This window comes from Sapajus apella, unplaced genomic scaffold, assembly GCF_009761245.1.
Source record: "Sapajus apella isolate SASKATOON/1434 unplaced genomic scaffold, GSC_monkey_1.0 scaffold12, whole genome shotgun sequence".
NCBI classification, from domain to species: Eukaryota; Metazoa; Chordata; class Mammalia; order Primates; family Cebidae; genus Sapajus; species Sapajus apella.
Window position 1 is genome coordinate 2,732,388 of NW_022436952.1, and position 20,760 is coordinate 2,753,147.

Below are 20,760 nucleotides of genomic sequence, written 5' to 3' on the forward strand. Positions count from 1 at the left end.
CCTGGGCATCTTGTGAAAGTGTCCACCTTGCTGGGACAGGCATGATCCTCCATAGCTAGTCCTCCCTAGGTGATTTCAGAGAGAAGCTTATAAAACGTTTTAAGAGGCTGGCAAATTACAACTTGAGAAGCACATAAATGCTTCCATAAACGCCAGCTTTGCAAACAAGCGTGTGTGGGGGCAGAGTGAGCAGGTTGCCCAAGCCTTGGGAAAGTCCACGTTTCAAGGCGGAAGACCCAGGCTTATCTTTGGCCCTTAATTCTCAGGTTCTCCTCTCTCGGCTTGCTTAACTATCTGGCAGTATTTAGCTTTTTTCTTTGTATTCCTCCTCTGTCCAAAGAGTCTGCCATTGGCCATTTCTGTGACCTGTTCAGGGACCAGGAGGGTCAGAGCAGGTCGTTCTAGGCTCCTGATTCCACCCTCAGAGGTTCAAGACGCTGACGGCCACAAAGGAAACTGCCCTCCAGCTCTGCCCAGGGATCCAAGCATGCAGATTCCATAATGGCAGGAGTCTGTGATGATGTGTTCATTGACTAAGGGACTGGCTATGGGGCACCCCCTTCTCCCACTGCCACCCTGCTGTGCTCAGTGGGAAGACAGACCATGCTTAGCAGTGCTCACGCTTACGAACATTTGCTGACCACAGCCATAAACCATCATCAAAGACTCTCCTCCTAACCTAACCAACACTTCTGCAGGACCCAGTGGCTTGCAAAACACTTTCATTTCATATCTGTGGGAAGCAGGTGGGACAGAGGGATGATCTCTACTGTTCCGATGAAAACACTGAGTTTCTCAGGGAGGAAGTGATGTGCTCAGTATCTCTGAGAAAACCAGCCACAGAGCCAGGATTTGAACTAGGTCTCCTGTCCCTAAATTCTGGGTACTCAGACTTGACCCCAGTTGTGTGGGGAAGCAGTGGGGCAAGGAAATTGGATTTGGTGTCTGAGAGGCCGGGTTTCAGACCTAAGCTCTGCCAGTCACTTCCTGTTCACCTTGAGCAAGCTATTAAACCATTCTGAGTCCCAGTTTCCACATTGGTACCAATGAAGATAACATCAGCCACCTCCTAGGATTGTTATGAGGTGTGAATGAAATAACCAGTAGCCTGGTACATCACAGGTGCTTCCTGAATTTCTGTTCCTTTGCTCTCTTTTACCATCCCAGCAGCCCAGGCAGGGTGAGCAGCTATGAGGGGTGGTGGCAGTGGATGGGGGTGACAAGGGACAGACTAGGCTCCCCAGGGGAAGGCAGATAGAGAGAGCAGGAACCAAATGTCATTCGTGCAGCCACTCCCAATTTATGGGACCTGGTGCAGACTCTTTGAAGAGGCAATAAAACTCATTTTCTGCTAGGAAATGACAACAGTCGAGAGTCCTGACTTAGCAAACCAAATTCAACAAATTTTTTTTTTTATAAGGCATGGGGTTCTGGATGGGTAGCAAAAATCACATTCTAATGAGATTAGCTTTCGGGAATAGGAATAGGCTTTCCCAAGAGCAAGGGATGTGTACCATGCCAACACCCCATGGAGAGTGTATATAAATGCTCCGCAGAGGCCTTGAGTCCAGAACCCAAGCTGCTTGCTAAGCTGCAGCCTTCCTCTGCTAGCACCATGGCCGCCCAGATCTGCACCCCGACCTTCTCCATGGGGTCTGCCAAGGGCCTCTGTGGCGCAGCAGGCGGTATCTCTCGGGTGTCCTCCATCCGCTCTGTGGGCTCCTGCAGGGTGCCCAGCCTCGCCGGTGCTGCGGGGTGCATCTCTTCTGTTAGGTCGGGCCTCTCCAGCCTTGGGAGCTGCTTGCCTGGCTCCTATCTGTCTGCTGGGTGCCACCCCTCCGGCTTTGTTGGGAGCGGGGGCTGGTTCTGCGAGGGCTCCTTCAACGGCAGCGAGAAGGAGACCATGCAGTTCCTGAACGATCGCTTGGCCAACTACCTGGAGAAGGTGCGTCAGCTGGAGCGGGAGAACGCGGAGCTGGAGAGCCGCATCCGGGAGTGGTATGAGTCTCAGATCCCGTACACTTGCCCAGACTACCAGTCCTACTTCAAGACCATCGAAGATTTCCAGCAGAAGGTAAGAAAGACCTGACCCCTCTCTAGCTGAGCAGCCTAACTCTTAGGCGGCGTCTGTCTCATTCCAGGGCCTTTCCAGATGGGACGGTAGCTTTTAGGGAATTCTCTTGGTAGGGCTAACTTTTCTCTCTAGGCCTTTGGTTTCCTCGGGGACCCAGGCTTCTCTGCTTGCACCTCGTTGCCAGCCATTCCTCACGCCCCCTTGCTGTCTCAGCTGTAGGAAGGGAAGGAACATGTACCAAGCCCCTACTGGATACAGCACTGTGCCTGACACCTCCCTACTCCCTGACTTATTTATTCTTCATCTTGGAGAGATGAGTATTGCTGGACCCATTTAACAGACGTGGAAGCTGAATTTTGAGGGGTTCAGCAACTTGCTCAAGATCACACAGCCTGAGTGTTAGACGCAGAACCTGAATCCAGGTCTGCCTTACCGTGATGTATCTCACGGTGCCACCCTGAAGGCTATAGGTGCCAGGACTGATGGCCACTGACATGCTTGGGATGCCCCCGTGGGGTGCATGCTTCCCCCATACCTGGGGTGTGGCTCAGGGCTGGAAATGCTAAAGGTGGTGATACATAGTAGCATGGCCTCTGTGAGCTGAGCTATCCCTCTACCTGCCTCCACACTGCTGGGCCTCCTGTAGTTCATGGGAAACCTCTTGTTCCCCAGATCCTGCTGACTAAGTCTGAGAATGCCAGGCTGGTTCTGCAGATTGATAATGCCAAGCTGGCTGCTGATGACTTCCGGACCAAGTGAGTGGGCCTGATCAGGGAAGGTTTGCCATGCCACTCCCTTGCCTCTGTCTCCTGCCTTTGGGAGCTGGTGAGGTGGGGATAAGGACCATCCCGCTCCTGACTGCAAGTCAGCCACTGCAGCTGGACAGCAGGGCAGGGGACCCTGCCTGTGTGGGGTTTCCCTTGCTGCAGACTCAGGAGGGTTCTGTGTGTGCAGGTATGAGACTGAGCTGTCCCTGCGGCAGCTGGTGGAGTCGGACATCAACGGCCTGCGCAGGATCCTGGATGAGCTGACCTTGTGCAAGGCCGACCTGGAGGCCCAGGTGGAGTCCCTGAAGGAGGAGCTGATGTGTCTCAAGAAGAACCACGAGGAGGTGAGGCTGGTGCCACGTGACCTCCCAGCATTTCCCATCCAGCTTAGGGAGCCACTGCTGGTCCTTGGGCTTAGAGTGTGGCAGGAACTATACATTTCCTTACATTTCATTCTCATTTCATTTCATCCTTACAGTCATCCCAAGAATTATAAACTGTGACAAGCTCCATTTTACAAACGAGAAAGCTTAGGTACAAAGAGGTTAAGTTGCTTGCCTAAGGTTGTAGAGGGTCTACACTTCTGCCCACAACACTAGATTTCTTTTGTTTTTTTTTTTTTTTTGAGACAGAATTTCACTCTTGTTGCCCAGGCTGGAGTGCAATGGCGTGATCTCAGCTCACCACAACCTCCGCCTCCTGGGTTTAAGTGATTCTCGTGTCTCAGCCACCCAAGTAGCTGGGATTATAGGCATGTGCTACCATGCCCAGCTAATTTTTCTATTTTTAGTAGAGTTTCTCCATGTTGGTCAGGCTGGTCTCGAACTCCCGACCTCAAGTGATCCGCCCACGTTGGCCTCCCAAAGTGCTAGAATTATAGGTGTGAGCCACCATGCCTGGCCAACACGAGATTTCTATTTGGGCTCTAGTGCCTGATAACGGCAAATTAATTTGCCTAGGGCTTGTATCATCTCACAAATATCCCAAAGAAGGAGGTAGGTATATACCAAGGTAGGTATACGTAGAGGGAGACCGAGGCTTAGAGAGATTTAAGTATCCTGTCTAATGCTATGCAGCTGGCAACTGAGGGAAGAGGGTTTGAATCCAGGTCAGTGAAACCTGCAATCCAGCATCCTTTTCACAACCTCATGTCACCCTCTCTCCTCTGTGCAGGAAGTCGGTGCACTCCGTTGCCAACTTGGGGACCGACTGAATGTGGAGGTGGATGCTGCCCCCCCAGTGGATCTCAACAGAATCCTGGAGGATATGAGATGCCAGTACGAGGCCCTGGTGGAGAATAACCGCAGAGATGTGGAGGCCTGGTTCAACACCCAGGTGGGGTTGGGGTGCCCTGGGACTACAGGCTCCTGGGCTGGGGTTACCTTTTGAAATAACTTGGTCTGACCATGCTCTGAGCCCTCGCATGTGTTTAGACTGAGGAGCTGAACCAGCAGGTGGTGTCCAGCTCAGAGCAGCTGCAGTGCTGCCAGTCTGAGATCATTGAGCTGAGACGCACGGTGAACGCCCTGGAGATTGAGCTGCAGGCCCAGCACAGCATGGTGAGTGGCTCCTGCCTGCGTGGCTGGCCACAGTCTGTGGCAGGTCCCCGACCCACCAGCCTCGGCACGCAGGATCTCATGGGGTGTGATCACAGGCCTATGCAGATGTGCAGGGCTGTGGGTTTCTGGGGTTGGGGGATTCCTCCCCATGGGCAGCTCTTCCTCTTTGCCATTGCAGCGGAATTCCTTGGAATCCACCCTGGCGGAGACCGAGGCCCGCTACAGCTCCCAGCTGGCCCAGATGCAGTGCCTGATCAGCAACGTGGAGGCCCAGCTGTCTGAGATCCGCTGTGACCTGGAGCGGCAGAACCAGGAGTACCAGGTGCTGCTGGACGTCAAGGCCCGGCTGGAGGGCGAGATCGCTACCTACCGCCGCCTGCTGGAGGGAGAGGATTGCAAGTGAGTGGCCCTTGGGCTGGGGGAGGGCTTGACTCAACCCCCAGTACCATGTGGAGGGCATCAAGCCCAGAAGTGGTTGTTGCCCAGATGAAGGGGACTAAGCCAAAGCCCCTCGAGATTCTCCATCTAGTCCCAGGCTTTGGCAGTGCATAGTGGGAGAATCCAACCTAGCACACACCGCGTGTTTTGCACCATCTTTTCTGGTTGGCAATTTCTGCTCTTAATATCCGCAGTTCGGTCCTCTCACCCTAGGGGAATTTGGAGGCACTGAGACGGTCCGAGGCCACCCATCTCGCTCGATCCTCTAGACCTGTTTAACACGAATCTCAGCCCAATGCTCCGATGCCAAATGTACCCGGAATGATTTTGTTTCCCCAGGCTTCCTCCCCCACCTTGTGCCATGGCATGCAAGCCTGCCATTAGAGTTCCTTCTGTCCCCCCGGCGCCCTGTGCCCCGGCTGTGGCCTGCATCCCTGCTCCCCAGGCTGGTACTCAGATCCGCACCATCACCGAGGAGATCAGAGATGGGAGAGTCATCTCCTCCAGGGAGCACCTGCAGTCCCGCCCGCTGTGACAGCCCACCTGGTCCACCAGGCAGGGCCCCGACCACAGGAAGGAGGACACCCTGGGACTCCTGGCAGCTGAACGACCCTGTCCCTCTCTAGAAGGGTCCCCCTATGCTTAGCAGGTTTTTCTACCAAAACACTCCCGGTATTGTGTTTCTGGACTTCACTGTGCTTTACGCCATGCAAAACCAGGTTTCCTGGAAATTTACCCAATAAAGTGTGTTCTCCTGGCATAGCAAACTCAATTTTGGCTGACTCTGTTGATGCTCATGTGCTCGTGTGGTTCATGGGGGTGTTTGATCAGGGGCTGCAGGATAGTTGTGGGGTTTGGGTTGAGGTCTATCTTCTCTGGCTCTGAGTGGGAGGAGGTGACAGGGTGATTCAAAGTATTTAATAACAAAGATGCCTCAGGCCCTGCTCAGTGAGAACAGACACTGACCCAGTCTGGATGGGTGCTGGCCGTAGCTCTCAGCTTGGTGCTGACCATGAGTAGATACCTTAGGGAGGCCCCAAAAGAGGCAGAGGCTCCCGAACCAGTCCTTCTCTGTAGTAGCCTGACCAGCCTCTTTCCCCAGCCCCGCCCCTTCCCCCTCTTTGTTCCACTCATGCTCTGGGGCCTGAGGTCTGCACCCCTGAGAGATTTGGTAGCGATCTCTCTTTTTCTCTCAGCTTCTCCTCTCTTGCCCAGCTCCTGTCACTTTACTGCCTGACGCTGGGGATGGTTCAGGAGAGGGGGGTCCCAGGAATAAGCAGAGAGGGCCAAACTCTAGGCAACCAGCCTGAGCCAGCCACGCCGGGGAGGGCGGTCAGGGAGAGCAGGGCGGTGAAGGTGGAGGGCCAGGCGAATCCATGTCCCAACAAGGCACACAGGACCAAACTGAAGGGTGCCAGGGACAGTGGGGTGCGGGTGGGGGCTCAGACGTGGAGTTGGGGGACAGGACAGCCAGGCTTCATTGCGGAGCAGAGTTCAGGGCCTGGATTCCACAGGCTAGGTCAGGCAGGTCTGCCGATGGCACCTGACTATTCCAGACCCGGACTCCCCTCTGATGAGAGAAGCATGGCCTGGGAGAGGTCTGAGGGCCTCACGGTTGGTTCCTTTGCCCCCTGCTTCAGTCTTCGTTTGAGAACACAGGACCAGAGAGGGCAGTGACTTGTCCCAGGCACAGAGCAGTGAGTGGTGAGACCTGGCGATCACCCAGCTCTTCTGGTCCTGACTCTGGAACTCTTCTCAGTAGTTTCTCTCTCTCTCGTGCTCACTTTCCTCTGGGCTCTCCTCTGGATCATGGCCAAGACCTCCATCACCTGACTTTGTGTCATGTCGTCCGCTATTTGGTGATTAACAAATATGACTCTTCAATCACTTGCTGGGCAAGCCAGAGGCACAGCAAACACGTATCAGACCCCAGGATAAGATGTGCGTAGGTAGCATCAGAGCATCCTGCCCTGAGCCCGACTCTGTCACTCTACATGCCTGGTCAGGTCATGAGCCCTCTCTGGTCTCTGCAGGTTCATCTGTGAAATGGGGCTGCTGGGAGGCTCCAATGAGACAGTGTGTGCAGCTTCCAAAAAGTGGTAGCTATCAGTGTTGTTCTTACTACAAATGCAGAGTCCCTGGCCTCAGAGTGTCAAACAGAAACCCCCATTGCGTGGGCCAAGCTCTTTCCTTTGTATCGGCAGGGTGCTGTGGTGGGGGCTGCGATGCCAGCCTTGCCCTTGGAGCTGGAGAGTGAACCCAAAGGCCTCAGCCACAGAGGATGCACCTGGCTCTGGGAATGGGGGACAGTCTGCATGGCTCTTTCCCCTGCCCCCCCTCCCCCTCCCTGCTCCACTCATGCTCTGGGGCCTGAGGTCTGCACCCCTGCCTTTGGCCTGAGGCTGGTGGGTGACCAGGCATTCACAGAGAGCACTGCACCTCTGTGCAGAAACAGCCAAGGGTCCGGGAGTGGGCCGAGTCTTCTAACTGGGAAACAGCTGAGCTACCTTGTCACCGTGAGTGAACCACACAGGGCGTGACCTGACAGGTAATTATGTCATCAGCACCTTGCATTGTACAGCATTTTCCCTTTTTACGATCACTCTTCAGTTCACAGGACACACTCACAGCCTCATCTCATGCACACGTTCAGCCCTGAGTGGCTGTATGCTCTTTATTCCTGCATCCTTGCCTAGCTTTTAATTACATTGTCCAGTGCATCTGCATGGGTTAAGAAATGCCTCCTGTCTCAACCTCACACAAACCCTTGACTGAGTTGCGATTGAAATCACTGACCTATGTGCAAATCAGAATTCAATGGTGTTGTGGGATAGGTGGCGGCTGGTCTAAAGTCACACAGCACGTGGCAGACTCAGGAGACTTCTCGGGTCTTTGGGCTCCTATTTCATTGATACCAAGAGAGAAAGGATAGAAAGCATTTAATACAATTTCCCCAGAGTGACTATGATGCTTTATTTCAAGGTGGTCTGGTTTTTCTGATTTTTTTTGTGCTTTCCAGATGTGCTGTCTGACTGTCTTTCTCATTCACACATACACATCAATTAATCAGCGAAGAGATAACGTGCGGAACACGGCCTACATAGCCAATCCAACCTTCAGGTTCAGGCCTATCTAGGAAGGAGCAGGGGTGGCGGGAGTGGCTGGAACAAAGAGTGGATAACAGGCACAGTTCCCAAGGAGCTCACGTCCCGCTGTGGAGACACCTCGCCCCCACACTCCCCCACACCTGGGGAGCGGGCATGGGCAGGGTTTCAGGTTTTGAGGAAGAGGAGAGATCACTGAGGGCTGGGGTGACCAGGAAAGGCTTTAGGGCAGATTTGGATTTGATGGGCAGAAAAAGGAGGAAGGAGGGAAAAGGGAATTCTAAGGCCATATTTAGTGTATCCGTGGCATGATCCGGGACAGCCTGGACCTCATCTGAGCAGAGTGCAATTATCCTGTAAGGAAAGTTACTAGGAATTTGCTAAACAATATCAGTTCTTGCTGATAAGGTTTCTAGATAATTATTTCATTTAAGAAAAGAATGCTAAAAAGGCATAGAAATAGACGAGATCACTTTATAAAACACCCCAAAACAGCTTTAAAAATACATACATGTTTTATCAAATCTTATCAAGAATTTTTTAGCCACACCTTTAGCACTAAATTGGCTCACAGGATCCGTTTCCCTTGGGCAGAATGGCTTTTGGCCCAGAGAACACTTTGTTCTTGGCCAAAGGGGCTGGTTAGTCTGAGCAGGCGTTGCTCACCTACACAGAGAAGCCTGGTCCCCTTCCACGTCTGAGTCTCTGTTTCCTCATTTATAAAAGTAGAAATAGTAAGACCGACTGTTTGTCTTTCCCCGCTCCCTATTCTCTTTTTTTTCCCCTTCCATTCTTTCTTTCCTTTCTTAACACAATTTACCATGGGAAAATCACTCATTCATTCATTTATTAATTAATTCATTTGGAGACATGTAGAAGCCCAGCACTGTGCTTGAAGCTACAGAGATTTCAAAAGAAACTATAAGATCAATCCCTGCCCCCATGCTAACAGTCTCCCTGGGAAAATAGGGCTGAAACATAAGACAATCAGAAGGCGTCAGTTAATAGGAGGCCAAGAAATCCACCAACAGTCACTGTTGCAGGCATTCAGAGCTGGGAGGGCGCAGCAGGGCTGGAGCAGGGGCCAGGCTCCAGGGGGAAGGCCTAGCCAGGACTGGGCCCTTAGAGGCTGTGGGGTGGGCCTGTGGTTTGGAGCTGGAAGGCCTGGGTTTTAGCCTCCCTGGGAAGCCTGTGTGGACCTCGGTTAAGCCGTTTTCCACTCTGACTGTTGGATCCTTCTGTAGGAGTCAGCACTTTTGGTCCACGTCTGTGTTGCAGGGTGTGTGGGGGTCTTAAAGAAGACAGCATGCCTTGAGCAGTTGTACAGATGCTTGTTCAGCCGTGATCTGGGACAGGCTCCTGAAACAGCCCAAGACTCATCTATTTAATGGGCTACTGGTGATACCAATCGCATGAGGTTGTGTGAGGACTGAATAAGAGAATGCACAGAGACAGATCAGTGTGGGGGCCGGTGGGTACTAAACGCTCATTGAATAATGGTTGCTACCATCAGCCTGGTTATTGATAGGGCTGTGTGAAAAGAGCTCCGATTCAGGCCACCAGAAGGAAGGGCTTCTCCATTTCTCAGCCAGGGCTGGGGAAGGCACACCCTCCTAGATGTCATCATGGGCAGTTGTCCAATTAACTGGCCTCTAGGCATTGTGGCTAGAACTTAGACTCTACAGCCTGGACAGACTTCCTGGCAAGGGAAAGAGTTGGGAAGTGTCCATCAGGGCTCTGCAGTATCTAGGGTGACGAGCTGCTCCATTTTGCCCAGGACTGAGGGTTCCCTGGCATATGAAACTTTTAGAACTAAAACCAGAAAATTCCTGGGGAAACCAGGGAAATTGGTCACCGTAGTCATATTTTCTGGGCCAATTCAAGAGCCTTCTGTGTCTCCCTGGCTGCAAGACCCCTGCCTTCCTGCAATAACCAAGCTTACTCTTCCACCTCCTGGGAGCTTCCCGGAGACCTCCTCTACTCCCTCGGGCCCATAAAAGAAGTCAAAGTTGGAGAAAGTCAAGATGGTGGCTGAACTCCCACGCCTGCTTAATGCGGAGGCTGAGGTCTGGGCTCAGATGACAGGTCCCTTTGAAGAACTGACGGGGACTGAGTCTTCCCAGTGATGCGGGGTGGTGGAGGTGAGACTTGACATAGCAGCGGGGCTCCTATTTTATGAGGCTGGTAAATTTTCACAGAAAACTAAATCAGAGGTTAATGAGGGGTTTTAATAGAAAGTGGTGTTAACTTTAACGAGGAGAAAACACTTTGTGAAGGCCAACCAACGCCCACTGGGGTAGAGATATAAATCTGGAGTAAGGAGCTGCTTTTCTGCTTTGGGGTAACTGGTCTTAGAGATCTATCAATTGCCTCTGAGTTGCTGGGGCCATGGCTTCCAAACGCCTCAAGGCTGGCTTCTCTTCTGGGTCTCTCAAGAGCCCAGGAGGGGCCAGTGGGGGCTCCACTCCTGTGTCCGCAATGTATTCCAGCAGCTCTTGCAAGCTCCCGAGTCTCTCCCGTGGGGCCCGAAATTTCTCTGCCTGCTCAGCGGGACTGGGCAGAAGCAGCTACAGGGCTGCCAGCTGCCTCCCTACTGTCTGCCTCCCTGCCGGAGGCTTTGCCACCAGCTACAGCGTGGGTGGGGGCTGGTTTGGGGAGGGCATCCTCACTGGCAACGAGAAGGAGACCATGCAGTCCCTGAACGACCGCCTGGCCAGCTACCTGGAGAAGGTGCGCCAGCTGGAGCAGGAGAACGAGGAGCTGGAGAACCGCATCCGGGAGTGGTGTGAGAAGCAGGTGCCCTACATGTGCCCCAACTACCAGTCCTACTTCCAGACCATCGAGGAGCTCCAGAAGAAGGTAAGAGCTTCAGAGTGGCTTTGGATTCCCAGAGTGTCACCAGCATTCATTGGTAGTTCTGTTCCGATAGGGCATGTTGGAAGTCACCAAGCACGTTCACCTCTGTGGCCTCATTTGCTCCTCCCAATAACCTTAGGTGGGAGGTATCATTAGCTCATTATACAGATGAGAACACTGAGGTTCAGACTGGGTAAGTGACCCAGATGGCAGTTACTGGAGCCAGAGCTTGAACATAAACTCTATGAATTAACTCTGAGAACTTTGGTACTATTGCTCACCCCTCTGAGTTTTCAGTTTTCATTTCCTCTTTTATTTAAAGTCAGGGGATTGGGTTCGATGTATTTAGTGCAGTTCGGCTTCCCATAAGTAACTCCGGGAAGAAAATGCCTGCCAGAGAAGTTTCCTTCTTGCCAGGCTTCATATCTGCTTCTTGCCTGTCCCAAACTTACAGCTGAGTCCTGTGAGGGACCATTTATGACCAGAGAATTCTGGGATACATTGATGACAATGAGCTGCCCTGGACCCCTAGTAGGGCTGGGAGACAGGGGGATAGGAAGAAGCTTCTTTCATCATACCAGGCCCTTCCTGTTTCATTTTCATGCAGCTATCTAACCTGGGTCACAGGTCACAGACACACTGCATTGGAAGGGACCCTGGAGTTTCCATAGTTGATCCCCAGAGCCTGCCTTTAACCCCCCAGTGCCCATGGAGTAGCAGGAATCCAGGACGGCTGACTTCCTCCTTCCAGAGGCAGCCCTTGTCAGCTTTAGGGAGCTCCAAGAAGCAGTGTCCTTTCTTGCAATGAAATAACGTTTTTATACCTCCAGACCCTGTGCAGCAAGGCAGAGAATGCCAGGCTGGTGGTGGAGATTGACAATGCCAAACTGGCCGCAGATGACTTCAGGACCAAGTGAGTTGTCCTGCTTGTCCTATGGTTGGGGGTTGCTAGAACTGGACACAGGTGATGTCTGGGCTCAGGGTTTTGGCTCTGTCACTGAGACATGAAAACAGGACTCACAGCACCTGGCTAGCTTGAGGGCAGACCTGACTGAGATGCAAAAAAGAAATGCAGATGTAGGTGCCCTGTTCTATGCCTGCAGGTATGAGATGGAGGTGTCCCTGCGGCAGCTGGTAGAGTCGGACATCAACGGCCTGCGCAGGATCCTGGATGACCTGACTCTGTGCAAGTCTGACCTGGAGGCCCAGGTGGAGTCCCTGAAGGAGGAGCTGCTCTGCCTGAAGAAGAACCATGAGGAGGTGAGCAGAGGGGAGATGAGCGTGGCAGAGCAGGTGAGCTCGGGGGAGGAGGTGAACATGGGGAAGAGGTGCACATGGTGGAGTAGGTGAGCATGGGGAACAGGTGAGCATGGGGAACAGGTGAGTATGGGGAGGAGGTGAGCATGGGGGAACAGGTGAGCATGGGGAACAGGTGAGCATGGGGAACAGGTGAGCATGCGGAGGAGGTCAGTATGGGGAACAGGTGAGCATGTGGAACAGGTGAGCATGCAGAGGAGGTCAGCATGGGGAACAGGTGAGCATGGGGAGGAGGTGAGCATGGGGAGGAGCTGAGCATGGGGGAACAGGTGAGCATCGGGGGACAGGTGAGCCTGGGAGAACAGGTGAGCATGGGGAGGAAGTGAGCATGGGGAGGAGGGGAGCCTGGGAGGCAGCCCTCTGGGAGTTAGTACTGAGCCTGGTCTGTGCTATAGGAAGTGAACTCGCTGCGCTGCCAGCTTGGTGACCGGCTGAATGTTGAGGTGGATGCTGCCCCACCTGTTGACCTGAACCGAGCTCTGGATGAGATGAGGTGCCAGTATGAAACCCTGGTAGAGAATAGCCGCCGGGATGCTGAAGACTGGTTTGACACCCAGGTAGGTACCTGGAAACAGTCAGTGCAATAGGGGTACATGGTGGCTCACATGGAAGTGACCCTCGGGCTCTGAATCAAGAAACCTAACTTTGAGTCCCATCTCTGTTTTGACCTTGCTGTGCCTCTCGGGCATGTAGCTGTCATCTGAGCAACAATGTCCTTGAGTATAAAACAAATGAGTGGTACTGGGTGATTGGGAAGGTCCTTCTTGGCTCACGATTCTAACTGGCCTCTGTAGCTCTCTGAAGCCAAGTCCCTGGTGTTGCTGACCAGGTCCTGTGTATGTATGTTTCAGACTGAGGAGCTGAACCAGCAGGTGGTGTCCAGTGCAGAGCAGCTGCAGTCCTGCCAGGCAGAGATCATCGAGCTGAGACGCACCGTCAACGCCCTGGAGATCGAGCTGCAGGCCCAGCACAGCATGGTGAGCCCCAAGGCAGGGCGGAGCTGCTATTGGACCAAGCCGAGGAGCACACAGGCTCCCCAGCTTCGTGCTCCGATCACACAGGCAGGCTCCAGGGATCTACGTTCTTGAGCACCAGGGCTTCTCTATGTGGAAAAGAGGGATGAGGGACCAGCCCCAATCACGAATCCCTCAGTGGTAAAAGACAAGAGACCTGTAGCAACTGACATGTCCAAGCAGTAGTTCCTATATTTTTGTAAGCAGATACATCTTCTGAGTAATTATCAGTTACTCAGAGATGACATTAACAGGGGATACTCTCTCGATCAAAGAAGCCACAGGGGCTAATTAGCTCATCTCAAATAAGATGTCTGATTATGGTTTGTCCTAGATGGCTCAAATCCTGATTCTCCGAGCTTCTGTTCTTGGATTCTGAGGCCTCACTGAGACCCAGATGAAGCTTCCCTGCTCCTTCTCTGACCTCTAGAATTTTTCATCCTTACACAACTCTTGCCCTCACAGAGAGATGCTTTGGAATCCACCCTGGCGGAGACGGAGGCCCGCTACAGCTCCCAGCTGGCCCAGATGCAGAGCCTGATCACCAACGTGGAGGCCCAGCTGGCAGAGATCCGGGCTGACCTGGAGCGGCAGAACCAGGAGTACCAGGTGCTGCTGAATGTCCGGGCCCGGCTGGAGTGTGAGATCAACACGTACCGGGGCCTGCTGGAGAGTGAGGACAGCAAGTGAGTATCACTGCACGTGCTCTAGTCTTCTCACTGCAATCTACAAAGCTCTGGGAAGACAGCATGGTGCCTGGAAAGAGTCTGGCACTTGGAGCCTGGAGTCCAGAGTTTTAGTTCTGGTCTCCTTGCAAATCATCATGTAACTCCAGCAAGCCCCCTTTCCTCTCAGGGCCTCTGTTTCCCTTTTGGTAAAACAAGGGGGTTAGGATCAGGTGATTTTTAAGGTGCTTTCCAGTTTGCATAGTCTAGGATCTGCTTTGAGTTACAGCAAACAGCAACTGGAAAATCATAGTAATCTGACTGTTTTCTTTTTTCTAGGCTCCCCTGTAACCCGTGTGCACCTGACTACTCGCCCTCCAAGTCATGCCTTCCCTGTCTTCCCGCGGCCTCCTGCGGTCCCAGTGCAGCCCGCACAACCTGCAGCCCCCGCCCCATTTGTGTGCCCTGCCCAGGGGGCCGGTTCTAAGAATGGCTGACCCAGAAGGCCATGGCCATTGTCTCCAGGGCTTGAACTTGGCCTCTACCCAACTCTAACCCTTGTAGCCCAATCCCCTTTCTTCATGCAGAGCCCAGGTCCAGGGTCTGGTCCTGAGAATGATCAGTGCAAATACATGCCTTAAAGTTTCTCAGAGCCTGTCACGAAGGCCGGCTGCCTCCAAAGGTCTCAACTCCTCATCATTTCAATGGGTGCCTGGGTCTCTGTTCTTGGGCTGCCTCCTGGGTCAGGTTTTCCTTCCGGTGGATTCTGAAATGCAGTCGAGGGCTTTTGCTGGCAGAACAATAAAATGCATTTGCTCAGGCCCCTGATGCTCAACTTGCCCCATTCTGGTGTTGCTGGCTTGTGTCTCTGTTCTGTTTAGGGGTGACTGTTGGGCAGATGAATGGGAGATGTGTGACCAAGTATGACCCTTTGGACGACAGGGTTACTGTGCCCCATTTGGGGTGGGTAGAGGCCTACACTGAGGCCTTTGGCTTGGCTTCCCCAATGAAGACCTTTCTCCAAGATTCCAGTGTGGGCCAGGTGTTTCCAGACCTCTCCTGAATCCCTCTTAGTATATGTGGTCACCTGGGATACCAGAGTGGGATGGACAAAACTGAGATTGAAGCCGAGATCATCATCATGGGAAGGGTTTTAGGCCACTCTATCAGCCTCATGTCTGTGGTCCTTGTAAGACCAGTAATAGGGTGTCTCCTACCCAGGATACTTTTAGGGGTGTGTTTACATCACCCCCCTCTTCCATTGCAGCCCTTTCATGCAGCCCTCCAAGTTTAGCAACCCCCTTAACAATCCACAGCCCATCATAAGCAGGAGATGGAGAGTGAGCTCGCCTTCACGACTTCTATCCCTAACGCTGAGGCTCTTGTTCTTGGGAGGTTCATGCATGTGCTCGCATGCTCTTGGCATCTGGCGAGGGGTACAACGAGCCCTCCTCAGATGGGCATGAGAGTTCCCAGCATCTTGACCCAAAGGCTCTCATCTGTGTCCAGAATGTCCTCCCCAAATAGGCCAGGCAAATAGCAAGTTCCATTAATCCCGGTGGGAAAGGGAGAAGGGCCAAGACCAAAGTTTCTGAGCTGAAAAGGAAGATGTGCGTTCCCAGCTGGCATGTGCTCCTCATAAGATGCTGAGAGTACCTGCTAAGCATCTTCAGTCATGTTAAGAGAGCTGTAGTTATGTCCAGGGGGGAGAGAAGACAGCTGGAAGATGCTGACCAAGGCAAGCTGGAGACCCTCGTCCTTGAGGACGTCTGGTATAGTTCATTGTGATTTGAACACAGAATCCTCCCCTCTCTAGCCCCCCTTTGGTTGCTCCCAGTCCCCCTTGCTCCCGGCATCTGGCACCACCTCCGTGCTGGTCGTTTTGGAACCCCTTCGCTAATTTTGCTGAGGCTTAGGCTCTGAAAGGGGTGGTTGCCTCAGGATCATTCACTTCACTCAATAAACCCTTACCGAGCATCCCCCTGTGCCAGGAGGTGTGTTAGGTACCTGGGAAGGACTGGTCTGTGTAGGAGGGAGGCTTTGAGAAGAAACAGGAAGGACGCTCACTTGCCACGTTGTTTCTTTTCTACCTCAGTGGTGGCAGGAGACTGGCTGAAGGGGGCCTTGACATTAGTGCAATGAACGTGGGCTCTGAATGTGGCGTCGGATGGACCTGGGTTCAAATTTCCACCCACCACTAACTACATGTGGGAGCTTTAGCAGGTCATAGTCCCTTTCTGAGCCTCAGTAAAACAGAGAGCATGACACTGATGCTATGAAGTCCCCAATGCTTCGCCCAGCACATGGAGGGTATTTGAAGATGGGTCATCACTACCAACTCTCTCTTCCAGCTGGATGGCTGGATTGCTATGAGGTGGGGTATCCACATTTCTGTGCCCAGGGTTTCATTTCTGACATTTCCTTCCTGGTAAACCAGGCCAGCTAAAGTGAATGTGCAGTTGCATGGTTCATTATCCAATTCCTATTCTGAGCAAAGTCAGCAGGGAGCCTCATGGTCAGCAGCATGTGGGTGCTGCCTGGCGCACATGGGCTCCAGTTAACTGTGCTGTGTATAGGTCACACTCTTCTTTTTGGTGTTCTCTGTGGCACAAGCCCTTTCCAAACCCATTCTAGCTCCCTCCAAGATGTAGCTAACTAAATCATGTATAACCCTACTTCTAATTACTATTTACCTCATTTGCTTGTGCTTTTTAATTATAACACTGTTTCTACTCAACCACGAGTTCTCAACCTTGCCTGTACATTGGAATGACCTGGAGGGCTTTAAAAAATACCGATGCCTGCTCTGAGACCTAGAGATTCTGCTTTAGTTGGTCTGGGATATGACCTGATATTGGGATTTTTGAAAGCTCCCTGGGTGATATGAACATGCAACCAGGGTTGAGAGCTTGTTTGTCAGGTGGAGGATCTTTTGGCAATCCACTTGGGAGTTGCAATTGGGTTGCTGAAAGGTCCTCCACCTGACTCCAACCCACTGCAGGAGGCTCAGGGGAACTCTGACATAGACTCTAGCACTACTAGGCCTGGTCCCTATTATGCTTGACATGGAGTCTCGCTCTGTCACCCAGGCTGGAGTACAGTGGCATGATCTTGGCTCACTGCAACCTCTGCCTCCTGGGTTCAAGCGATTCTTTGGCCTCAGCCTCCTGAGTAGCTGGGACTACAGGTGCATGACACCACGTCCAGCTAATTTTTGTATTTTTTAGTAGAGATGGGTTTCACCATGTTGGCCAGGATGGTGTTGATCTCTTGACCTCATGATCTGCCTGTCTCAGCCTCCCAAAGTGCTGGGATTACAGGCGTGAGCCACTGTGCCCAGCCCCCCATTATGCTATTGACTTTCTCATTTATGCCTTTTCTCTCTCTTTTGATTTCAAATATGTGAAATAAATTTTACATTTGTTATTTTTTCCTTTTTGGTGGCTGCATAGTATTCCATGGTGTATATGTGCCACATTTTCTTTTTCCAGCCTACCATTGATGGGCATTTGGGTTGGTGCCAAGTCTTTGCTATTGTGAACAGTGCTGCAGTAAACATACATGTGACTCTGTTTTTAAGGTTTCCCTTTGGTCTCCTCGGCCAAGACAGGGTCCGTTCAGTCAACTGGGGCTTGGGATTTTAGTTTTATTTCTCATTGGTGACACTGACGCTTCCCAGATATTTCAGAAGAGCAATTTGCCTTTGTCCTGAGAAAAGCGATCTCCCTGACATTCCTTTTTCTTATCCTCCAAGGAAAGCACCATGGCAGAGATAAGAACTAAGGACTGCTTTCCCTAGACCCATGTTTACCACTGACACAAAGCCATCAAACGTAGATACAAGTTTTGCTTAATATTTTATACATTGAACACTAAGAACAAAGTGTATTTACTGTGTTGGGAACTTTGAGCTCTCACTCACAAAGCATGCAACAGGATATTTGGGAGGTACTGTTCCCGTTGAAGGCAGCTGAGAGGTAACTATCAGTGGACAGTGATCCTAGCATGTGTGGAGAACTGCCAAGATAAGTTGAACAGGGTGATTTACATGAAGCATGTAGGTGGCTCCTGGGAATGAACTCACCCTGAGGAAAGAGAGGTTAGAGTCCACACACTGGGTCTAAGATATTCCGAGCACAGCATGGAGTGCCACTCAGATGATCTTTCAAGGTCTCCTGCCTAAGCTGCAGGACATCAACAACAAAGAAGGAAGCATTAAATGAACTAGAATATGAGACCACAAGAATTTAAGACTGGCCAGGCACAGCGGCTCACACCTATAATCCCAGCAATGTGGGAGGCTGAGATGGGCGGATCACTGTAACCCAGGAGTTCAAGACCAACCTGGATAACCCAGCAAAACCCTGTCTCTACAAATAATACAAAAATTAGCCATGCGTGGTGGTGTGTGCCTGTAGTCCCATCTACTCAAGAGGCTGAGGTGGGAGGATAGCCTGAGCCCGGGGAGTTCAAGGCTTCAGTGAGCCATGATTGTGCCACTGCATTCCAGCTGGGGTGACAGAGTGAGACTCTGTCTTTGAAAAAAATAAAATTTTTTAAGAATTTAAGACTGAGATGTGATGATAGACAACATCAACCCACAGCAGGGGAGATAATATCAACATCATCTCAAGGAAAGAAGACATAATTAGCAGGTTGGTTATCTGGGGACAATCTGCGGACTCGGGGAGTGGCCTTGGCACAAAGCACAGCACACACCGTGATGGGAGCCATTAACCTTGGTTAGACGTCAGAGGGCAGCAGTAGGAGCCGGGCACCCGCACCATGGTCACTGTTAGCATTTGCAGGCACCTGACTTGTAATATCCTAATCTGATTCTAAATAACTTTGTGGGTGAGGGTCCCAAAATACATATGTAGTTCCCCTGGTTAAACAGTTCAAGTGAGAAAAGAAACACTTTAAAAATAGGTTGGGTATTGCTCAAATATGGAAGATGGCAAGATGGTGCTTTTTACCTTTGAGTTATTCAGTATTTCACAAAGGCGGGTTTCAGAGATGCTTTGAGCACTAATAGCGTTGTGTCTCCCAGGAGGATGTATGAGCTCTGGGTGCTTGTTGATTTATTTAAGCTCCTTGTAGATTCTGGATATTAGACCTTTGTCAGGTGGGTAGATTGCAGAATTTTTCTCCCATTCTGTAGGTTGCCTGTTGACTGTGATGCTAGTTTCTTTTGCTGTTCAGAAGCTCTTTAGTTTAAATAGATCCTATGTGTCAACTTTGGTTCTTGCTGAAATTGCCTTTGGTGTTTTGGTTATGAAGTCTTTGCCTATGCCTATGTCATGAATGATGTTGCCTAGGTGTTCTTCTAGGGTGAAAAATTGCATTTCTAACACGTTCCTGAGTCAGGTTGAGGCTGCTGGTCTAGGAACTACACTTTGAGAACCACTGATAACACCTTATTAAAATAATAATCACAGTTTTTGGGTCAGAGGATTAAATGGGAAAATTAATGCCAAGCACTCAACACCACGCCTGGCAGTCGTGTACGTTCCACAAGTTCTGGCTATGATTCTGAAGGGTGGCCTGATAAGTCTCATCCCATGTAGTTGGTATTGCCAGCACACCTCCTTCCATCTGATGCTATCATCTCCTCTAAACAGGTAATCCAGACAAGGTCCTGAAATTTATGGCTGTTGCAGAGAATCAAATTGTGAGAGTAATCAATCTGACCCTTTCGACTGGCATGAGGAAACTGAGGTCTGGAGAGACAAAATGACTTTCCCAAGGTCACATGGCAAGTCAGAAGCACCATCTCTATGCTCTACTTTTTTTATGCAGTGAAGGGGCTAGGTGGCATTTTCCCTTTCCTGTTCTTGTACTGACACTTCTGGGAATGCATGAAACATAAGGCAAGTACTTATGCCTCAACATTATATCAAGAAGATTACTGAATAAAAAAGTCGCCAGAACACACACATACTAAATGTGAAGCTCACAGCTTTTGCAGCCAGGACCCAAAACCACGCTCCAGCATGTTACCTTCTTAAGTGAATGCCCAAGGCTTCTATAGTTGGGCAAATCTGCTCCCCGTCTCCTGGCTTAGCTCATTCCAGGGCTATAGACTGTCCTTTCCCAAGGGAGTTGATTCACACTGCTTCCATGCTCTGAGATCCTGAAGTGAGCCTTCCTCATCCGCCACAACAGAGAGTAAAAGTAGAGCCTGTTCCAACTGTTCTATCTCAGTCTGTTCAACAAACAGTTATTGAGGACTTGACAATTGTGTATGTGGTGTGGTGATAACTGAATGGATGGTCCAGAGAGGGTCAAGACAGGGCAGCTGCCACCTGGAGATGTTCATGATATGGGTTTTTCCAAGAGGAAGGGTCCAACTGGAAAGACGTACCTGATTCTTAGGCTTCTGTTTGGGTCTTTATTTTTTTTTTGGCATTTGAAGGGGTGCACCATTCCTGGAAGTACTGCAATACCAGGTCAATGCATAGAGTGGACAGAGCAAGCTCCTATTCCATCTCCCTGCTCCAAAAATTCATTTACTATATTGTTCTTGGATAGAGGACATATCAGATATTAAACTGATACCACACTTGATCTTACCTAAAAAGGCTGAGAAGTGAGGCTGCCTGTGTCTTGAGTTCATTCTCTCCCCACTGATGTTATTTGCTTCCCCTTGGCAGGAAGATGAGGCCTGTTAGAAAGCCTCTGAGGCTCCTTTTCCTTTCTGCCTGGATTTATGTGGCTGCCAGTATCGGAGCAGTTTCTACCACCCACACATTTCCTTGTTAAATGATCAGGCCTCTTCCCACAGGGAAGACCTTCATTAAAAGAGGCAGCTGCTGCCACACAGACCTGCAGGCTTTCTCAGGGCTGGAGCATGCGGGGGTGCAGTGGGCAAAGCCAATGGAGGCACAGGCCAGGTCCCAGCGGTTTCCTGGAGGCCCTGCCCTAGTAATGAGGGCCCAGGCGTGCAGCTGACCCTTTGAAGATGTGT

At 51.3% G+C, this 20,760-nt stretch overlaps 2 protein-coding genes and 1 non-coding gene across 3 annotated transcripts; 2 read left to right on the forward strand and 1 right to left on the reverse strand.

Annotated features, from left to right (window-relative positions):
- The first annotated feature begins 653 nt into the window (after nucleotides 1-653).
- On the forward strand, nucleotides 654-5,610 carry KRT36 (keratin 36). Its single transcript, XM_032279696.1, has 7 exons — nucleotides 654-2,074; nucleotides 2,747-2,829; nucleotides 3,029-3,185; nucleotides 4,015-4,176; nucleotides 4,275-4,400; nucleotides 4,579-4,799; nucleotides 5,178-5,610. The coding sequence occupies exons 1-7, from the start codon at nucleotides 1,529-1,531 to the stop codon at nucleotides 5,371-5,373; spliced, it is 1,491 nt and encodes a 496-aa protein (XP_032135587.1). The 5' UTR covers nucleotides 654-1,528; the 3' UTR covers nucleotides 5,374-5,610.
- A 4,582-nt stretch (nucleotides 5,611-10,192) lies between these two features.
- Nucleotides 10,193-14,622, forward strand: KRT35 (keratin 35). Its single transcript, XM_032279702.1, has 7 exons — nucleotides 10,193-10,801; nucleotides 11,629-11,711; nucleotides 11,902-12,058; nucleotides 12,511-12,672; nucleotides 12,967-13,092; nucleotides 13,594-13,814; nucleotides 14,133-14,622. The coding sequence occupies exons 1-7, from the start codon at nucleotides 10,331-10,333 to the stop codon at nucleotides 14,278-14,280; spliced, it is 1,368 nt and encodes a 455-aa protein (XP_032135593.1). The 5' UTR covers nucleotides 10,193-10,330; the 3' UTR covers nucleotides 14,281-14,622.
- A 5,583-nt stretch (nucleotides 14,623-20,205) lies between these two features.
- On the reverse strand, nucleotides 20,206-20,387 carry LOC116553595. The gene has a single exon (XR_004269828.1). It is a non-coding gene; the product is annotated as a U2 spliceosomal RNA (small nuclear RNA).
- Nucleotides 20,388-20,760: the final 373 nt, after the last annotated feature.

Excerpts from the sequence above, each read along its gene's own strand:
- KRT35 (XM_032279702.1), top strand. The coding sequence starts at position 10,331 with ATGGCTTCCAAACGCCTCAAGGCTGGCTTCTCTTCTGGGTCTCTCAAG. Across the intron at positions 10,802-11,628 it reads TCGAGGAGCTCCAGAAGAAG|ACCCTGTGCAGCAAGGCAGA; the intron begins GTAAGAGCTTCA and ends TTATACCTCCAG. Across the intron at positions 13,815-14,132 it reads CTGGAGAGTGAGGACAGCAA|GCTCCCCTGTAACCCGTGTG; the intron begins GTGAGTATCACT and ends TCTTTTTTCTAG.
- KRT36 (XM_032279696.1), top strand. The coding sequence starts at position 1,529 with ATGGAGAGTGTATATAAATGCTCCGCAGAGGCCTTGAGTCCAGAACCC. Across the intron at positions 2,075-2,746 it reads TCGAAGATTTCCAGCAGAAG|ATCCTGCTGACTAAGTCTGA; the intron begins GTAAGAAAGACC and ends CTTGTTCCCCAG. Across the intron at positions 4,401-4,578 it reads TGCAGGCCCAGCACAGCATG|CGGAATTCCTTGGAATCCAC; the intron begins GTGAGTGGCTCC and ends TTGCCATTGCAG.